General features: G+C 58.2%; 1 protein-coding gene across 1 annotated transcript in view; it reads right to left on the reverse strand.

Moving 5' to 3' along the window:
* The window catches only part of NDUFV1 (NADH dehydrogenase (ubiquinone) flavoprotein 1, 51kDa), a 6,206-nt gene extending 811 nt beyond the window's left edge, over positions 1-5,395 (reverse strand). The window contains exons 1-8 of the mRNA XM_010837680.1: positions 5,205-5,395; positions 4,044-4,126; positions 3,520-3,690; positions 2,615-2,798; positions 1,655-1,844; positions 708-920; positions 417-583; positions 31-112 (exon numbers count right to left, since the gene is read on the reverse strand). Of these exons, the coding sequence (XP_010835982.1) occupies positions 31-112; positions 417-583; positions 708-920; positions 1,655-1,844; positions 2,615-2,798; positions 3,520-3,690; positions 4,044-4,126; positions 5,205-5,276 (1,162 nt within the window). The 5' untranslated portion in view covers positions 5,277-5,395. The remainder of the gene's footprint in view (positions 1-30; positions 113-416; positions 584-707; positions 921-1,654; positions 1,845-2,614; positions 2,799-3,519; positions 3,691-4,043; positions 4,127-5,204) is intronic.
* Between the last annotated feature and the right edge of the window lie 1,860 nt (positions 5,396-7,255).

Here is a 7,255-nt window from a genome sequence, read left to right on the forward strand (position 1 = left end):
AGAAACCCTCAGCCTGCCCAGCACGCCTACCCTCGCGGCACGGGGTACACTGGCCACAACTCTCATGCTTGTAGAACTCGATGAGGCGGGCGATGGCTTTCACAATGTCCGTCTGCGGAGACAAGGGGCAGTGAGGAGGTGCCCGAGCCTGAGCCTCAGCCCCTGGCGGCACACCCGCCCGATTCCAGCAGTGCTCTGGCCACCTCCACTCACCCCAGGCATCCTGCGCTGCCAGGCTCCATGGCCGTTCCCCATAGAGAAGCCTTGCCCCCCAGCCTCTCCCACCTCCCTGTATCTTGGGTGACAGGAATCGGGACCCAAGAACTGGCGGGTGTCTCTGAGAAGCTCGGGCTGGGGTACTAGCCAGGCTGGCCTAAGGCAGGCACTGGGTGGGAGCGTGGGCAGCCCTTCCTTACCGAGCGGTCCATGACGATCACGGCAGCCGTGCCCAGCCCCGTCTGCGCCTGGATCAGCGCGTCGAAGTCCATCAGCACCGTCTCACACACGGACTTGGGGATCAGCGGGGTGGACGAGCCGCCAGGGATCACAGCAAGGAGGTTGTCCCAGCCACCCGTGACACCCCCTGGGGCCCCAGCCAGTCCCCGAGAGGATGGATGGTCAGGGCGGGGGCCGGCACGCCTGTCAGCCCCCACCCCAGCCCAGGCCCCCGAGGCCCGCCTACCCCGCTGGGTGGCCCCAGGCCTCACCGGCGTGCTTCTCAATCAGCTCCTTCAGCGGCACAGACATCTCCTCCTCCACGGTGCAGGGGTTGTTGACGTGGCCAGAGATGTTGAACAGTTTGGTGCCTGAGTTGCGCTCTCGGCCGAAGCTGGCAAACCAGGCACCCCCACGGCGGCAGATGGTAGGGGACACGGCCACAGTCTCCACATTGGCCACAGTTGTAGGGCAGCCAAACACTCCTGCGGGGGGGAGGGTAAGAACCTGGTGGATGTCACATCCCTGGTGGCTCGGTGGCAAAGAATCCACCTGCCAATGCAGGAGACGTGGGTTCAATCCCACGTGCTGAGGGGCAACTAGGCCTGTGCGCCACAGCTACTGAGCCTGCCCCCAGGGCCGGGGAGCTCCACCACTGAAGCCCACGCGCCCTGGAGCTTTTGCTCGGCAGCAAGAGGCCATCGTGATGAGAAGCCCGTGTACCAGAACTAGAGTGGCCCCGTTTGCCACAAGGAGAGAAAAACCTGCCCAGCAACGAAGACCTGGCACAGCCAAAAACAAAATTTTTTTTTTTAAAAAGAAAACAAACCAGTGGCTGCTGGAGGTTGGGGACAGTTGGGGTGGGTCTCCTGGAGGTGGCATCTGTCCAGGATCTGCTTCTGCGGCAGAGAGCCCTGCTTCCACCCGTGTTAACTCTCGTCCCCCGGGAGCCCGATTCCAGCTGTGCTGCATCTCCGCCACCCTGCCCCAAGTTCCCAGGGGGTAGGAGCGCACCCGGGTGTGTGGCCTGTGCCCTGGGGCAGGATGAGACTCCTGGGGGCACTGGTGCAGCCTCGATGTTGTTCCCACCTACTCGGTGTCAGGCCCCCCAGTGCAGAAGGGACTCAGAAATTCCCCAAGAATGATAAGTGGCAACCTGAAGCCAGATCCCAGGTTCCACAGGACAAGGCCCGGGACGAGGCCAGGCGCCAGGTCGTACCCACGTCTGCAGGGAAAGGCGGCTTCAGGCGGGGCTTGCCCTGTTTGCCCTCGATGGACTCGATGAGCGCCGTCTCCTCCCCGCAGATGTAGGCCCCGGCCCCACGCACCACAAACACGTCGAAATCGTAGCCGGAGCCGCAGGCATTCTTGCCAATCAGACCAGCCTCGTAGGCCTCTCGGATGGCTACCTGTGGGACAGGGGTGTACAGACACAGTCCCCACGTGCCCAGGAACACTGCGTGTGGGAGGGCGGGGTACAGGCCCAGGGAGCTCATCACCATAGTCCAGGGCCAAAGCTCCCTCTGGACACAGGCAGAAGACGTGCTGGGAGAAGGGTAGGGATTTTTACAACGTGTGTGCTGCTTGTGTGATAACATTTAACAAAATCTCTAACTATATGTATTTTTTAAAGACTTTACGGAAATAATGAAAATTTCAGCAAGTAGTTTCTCTAGGTAGTCTATGGGAGATTTTTCTTTGGTGTGTGTGGATTCCTGTCTTTACAATGAGTGAGTACTGCTTCTGAGTAGAGGAAAGGACCCTGGAGGCTAATTTTTAAATATGTAATAACACACATAATGCTACCATGTGCCAGGTTATGAACCTAATAGAAAAGTGAGGCTTCGGCCCTAGACCAATTACTATAGGCGTCACTGGGCTGAGAATTACTGACGTGACCTCTTGACCCTTCAAGAAAAATGCCCACGTGTGAGTTCTCCAGCCTACCCCCACCCCAGGAGCCCTGGAGCCCTGGAAGACCTCCCAGGCTGACGCTCTGGGACACAGAGCGAGACAGAGGCTTTGGGGTGCACGTCCCACTCAGGACACAGGCCAGCTCGAGAGATCCCCACCCTCCCAGCACAACTCCAGATAGATCCCACGTGAGAACCTAAGAAGAACTCTGCCTGGGTTGGGGTATGAGAGTGCCCACTCAGCACCTGGCCCTCCCCCTGCCCACCTGCAGATTGGAGGCCTCGTTGTAGAACTCCCCGCGGATGTAGATGTAGGCGGCACGAGCGCCCATGGCCCGGCCCCCTACTAGGCAGCCTTCCACCAGCTTGTGGGGGTCGTGGCGGATGATCTCTCGGTCCTTGCACGTGCCTGGCTCCCCCTCATCCGCGTTCACCACCAGATACTTGGGCCTGCAGGGGCCAGCAGGGCAGTTGGGCCACAGGGCCACCAGGGTCAGGCCTTCAACCGAATGCCACCCCAGTCTACCAGGAAACCTCAAACAGGTTTTATCTGACAGCCAATCCTTCTCTGTCCCCGCAACAAGTCCCCAGGGCTCTGCTTGCTCACCACCAACGACAGGGAGCTCACTGCCTAGTCCACACTGGGGCAGCTATGAGCACAGGCAAGGTCTTGGTTCTACTCAGCCCAAATGCTTCTCCCAGTGCTTTCTCAAGAGCCCACATCTGCTTTTGGTCACGATGAGCATTCCGTGAACCTCCATCATATCTCTGGAGCCAAAAGGAGGCAGAGCTGACATTTATCATTTACTTTCTACACGCAGACCAAAGGGCAGGCCAAAAGCTGGAAGGCACAGTATCTCTCTAATCCCTGCACAATACAATACACATTTACAGAACAGAATACTGAGGTTCAGAAATACTGCCCAAAGCTATATGATTAAATGGCAGAGCCAGGAACTGATCAATTAAGTCTGCTGGGTTAAAATCTTGGGTAGACTCTGCTGCCCCTCAAGACTCCTGAGGAAGACGATGGAACCGAGTCCCTGCTACTGGAGCTCTGGTAAGGTTTTCCTACTCCATTCACTCTTGGTTTCCAAGGAAACAGCCCCAAGGCCCAGATAAGCCCCAGCCATCCAGAGGTGCAACCCCATTTCTGCCTGCCTACACACACCTGCCATCTGAGGGCTTATTCATGAAGCTCCATTTAAGGCCAGTGGGGAAGCCAGCACCTCCACGGCCCCGCAAGCCCGACGTCTTGACCTCACCCAGGATCCAGTCAGGCCCCTTCAGCAGAATCTCCTTCGTCTTGTACCAGTCACCTCGACTCTGGGCACCTTTAAGCCTGGATAGAAGGAGAAGGCGATGGCACCCCACTCCAGTACTCTTGCCTGGAAAATCCCATGGATGGAGGAGTCTGGTAGGCTGCATTCCATGGGGTCACTAAGAGTCGGACACGACTGAGCGACTTCACTTTCACTTTTCACTTTCATGCATTGGAGAAGGAAATGGCAACCCACTCCAGTGTTCTTGCCTGGAGAATCCCAGGGACGGGGGAGCCTGGTGGGCTGCCATCTATGGGGTCGCACAGTCGGACAGGACTGAAGCAACTTAGCAGCAGCAGCAGCAGCAGGGTGGGGAAGGCAGTGAGGAGGAGGCCCTGCCTGGGGACCCACCAGCCTAAGGGCACCATCTCACCTCCAGTCATGGCGGCCATACAGGTTGGTGAAGATCCGGTCTTCGTCCTTCAGCGAGCCAAATGAGGTTTTCTTGGGCGCTGTCTGGGGACACAGAGAGTCAGTATGCCCAGGAGAGCTCTGGGATTATGACGGGCCAGGCCAGGAGCTACAGATTTTTGGGTCCCCTAGTTAAGGAGGGTTGGACTGGGAGGAGGGCAGGGGCCAAAGCTTCAGAACCCTTCGTACGGTCACAACTACCATTACCACTTAGTAAGCACTTTCTGTTAGCAGGCACTAGGCTAAGCTTTTTATATCCAAGATCTCATTTCATTCTCCTAACCCTGAGATAGGAATGATTTCCTCCATTTCACAGAAGAGGAAACAAGACTCAGAACAAAATGAGCTTACAAAAGGCACACAGCCTGAAGGAGCAGATGGAATCTAAGCACAGGTCTGTCTGTGGCCAAAGCCCACACAGGATCCACAGAACAGACTACAGCCCTGAACCCAGCGTGATGTCACGTCCATTTATTTACTTGTATGGCTCTGCTGGACCAAAACTTAATTTGGCCAAAGTCTTGTTTATATGACTAAACTCTGCTGGAGACAAAACGTGTTTTCTGAAGGAAGAGGAATGCTTCACTGAGGCTGGGACACAAGATGATGGCGGGAGACCCGCTCGGGATAAAGCTGTTGAGGAGACATGGCTCTGGAATCCCATGAGACATAGAGAGAACCCCAGCTGAGGGCTAAGGGGACCTCGCTTCCAGACACCCAACCCCTTAAGGGCCAATACAGGGAGCAGAACTTTGGACGAGGAATGAACGGCCCTCTCCAAAGCTGTTTCTGCATCTGTAAAATGGGGCAGTGACCCCTTCACGCGCTACAAGGTTGTAGCGAGGAAGGAATGAGACAAGGACGCTTTGCCACCTGCAAAATTCTCCGTTAGGTCGCGCAATTGTTAAATAAGGGGAAGCCAAGGAGCCGGAGGGCTAGGGGGCCGGGGAGAATCAGCCTCCCGTTTGGAACCCGTCCCCTCCTACATCGGCAACCTTCCTGTCAGACGGGGGAGATGAGAGGCTTCTCCAGAAGGCACTACGGACCCAGGTATGGCGCGCGCAGACGCGACAGCGAGACCCGGCCCGCGAGCGCCCCTGGAACGAGCCAGGTCGGGCCTCACCGTGTCGCCGCTGAATCGCACAGACACCCGCGCGGGGAGCGACCCGCCGAGCAGCCGCCGTGCCGCCAGCATCGCGGGGAGGGGCGGGGAAAGGCAAGCCGGTGACCGCCCGCTGTCACCTTCACAGCTCTGAGGCTCAGGACCCGGCACGACCGAGACGCTAGGCGGCGCACAGGAAGAACGTCACACGCGCCCTGACAGGGCGCGCCCCAACTTCCCCGCGCCGCTCCCGCCCCGCCCTTGGCCCTGCCTCCTCGAGGGAGCGCGGAGAGGCCGGAAGTGCCCTGTCTGGCGCTGAGGCTGCTGGGAGATGTAGTCCCGTGGGCCTCCGGACCGCCTTTCTCCTGTCGCGAGGCTGGCATTTATTTACTGTCTTGCTCGCCGGCTCTGTTCTTTCGCATTTGCCTCCGGACTCTCAGCCTTTGAGCCCACTATGCAGCTGGACCCTCCTGCCTGCCTTGTACTGCTCTGGCCCTGTCCCAGCCCTGCCAGACTGTGACTTTACCCCCACCCACCTCGGGCACCCCTGGGCTCAGGGAAGCCGGGAGGCGGGGCAGGCGGGGGCTCTGGGGCAGAGTTTCCCAGAGGAGGGACGTCTAGAGTTCTAGGTTGGGGTGAGGCCAAGAGGGTGGAGCTGGTCATCGGGCGGCCCAGCCTCTCCCCGGTGCTGCTGCACTCTCCGCACCATCCCTCCCGCGGTGCGGGTCAGGAGAGTTTGGCATTTGGCGCTGCTGCTCAAGATCCTGGCGTGGTCCCCGCTGCCTTGGCAACCTGGCCCTGGCCTGAATGGACGGACTCTGCCTCTCCCGCGCAGGGTCTTCTGGCCCAGGCCACGTCACGCCCCGTTCTCTCCAGGACCTCTTCCGCTTGGGACTTTAGGGCCTTTCTGTCCCCAACACCCCCACCCCCACCACCACCAGGCTCCAGTGACCTGAGAAGGTCTTCTGATCTTCGCCTGCCCCTGAAGTCTCCGAAGCTTGATTAACTTTTTAATCAGTTTGTCAGTTCTCTGGATCGCTGTGGCTCTGAGTCCCAAGATGTCTGTTTGGGTCTTCTCTCCCCAGCTCCTCTATTCTCTTATCCTGTGGTCATCCTTTTTAAAAAATTAAATTAATTAATTAATTTATTTTGGCTGCACTGGGTCTTCCTTGCTGTGCACAAGCTTCCTGTAGTTGCAGGGGGCAGGGCTGTTCTCTAGTTGAGTGCTCAGACTTCCCCTTGTGGTGGCTTCTCTTGTTTTGGAGCAGGGGCTCTAGGGCACTCGGGCTTCAGTAGCTGCGGCTCATGGGTGGCTTAGTTGCCCCATGCACGTGGGATCTTCCTGGACCAGGGTCCCCTGCATTGGAAGGCGGATTCGGAACCACTGGACCGCTAAGGAAGACCCATCCTTTCTTATCTCTCAAGAAATGTGCCATTTATAAAGTAATAGGCCCTTAATTTCTCATATATTTCCCATAGTAGCCCCGGGTACTGTTAATTCTTTTTCCCCACGAAGAAAAGGGAGGGCCACGGTGGTTTCATCTCTTGTCCAGGGGCGTGAAGCTGCTGCGTGTAGATCTGGAAAGCGACCCAGGCCTTTCTTGCTTTTCAGAGCGCCCCAGACACAGCAGACGCACAGAGCAACTGGCGCACACGTGACAATCCTTTCAGGGAGTCAGTGGCGTTTCCAAAAGAAGAGGCAAGAGCCGGGGCACCTTGTCTGAGGGCTCCCAGAGGGGTGGGGCAGCCCCAGGCCCAGGGCCCAGCAGTCCTGACTCCCACCCCCAGGCCCCCTCTCCCGGGCAGGAAAAGAGATTGTCCAGTCAGAGCTGGGGATTACACAGCTAATCCGGGGCTCAGACCTGAGTACGTGGATCCCTCCCTCTGGGGTGGCAGAAGCGGGGCAGGATGGAGCCGGAAGGTGGATTCTCTCCTCATCCCTGCCTAACTGGGTCAGGGGAACACAAAGCCATGGGGAGAAGGCAGCCCGGGGATGCTGCGGATGGGAGATGCTGGGCATGGGGTGATGGGAAAGTAAGAACAAGGGGCAGGGCCCCCAGATCATCCCGTGC

Source organism: Bison bison, unplaced genomic scaffold, assembly GCF_000754665.1.
Source record: "Bison bison bison isolate TAMUID 2011002044 unplaced genomic scaffold, Bison_UMD1.0 scf7180017864080, whole genome shotgun sequence".
NCBI classification, from domain to species: Eukaryota; Metazoa; Chordata; class Mammalia; order Artiodactyla; family Bovidae; genus Bison; species Bison bison.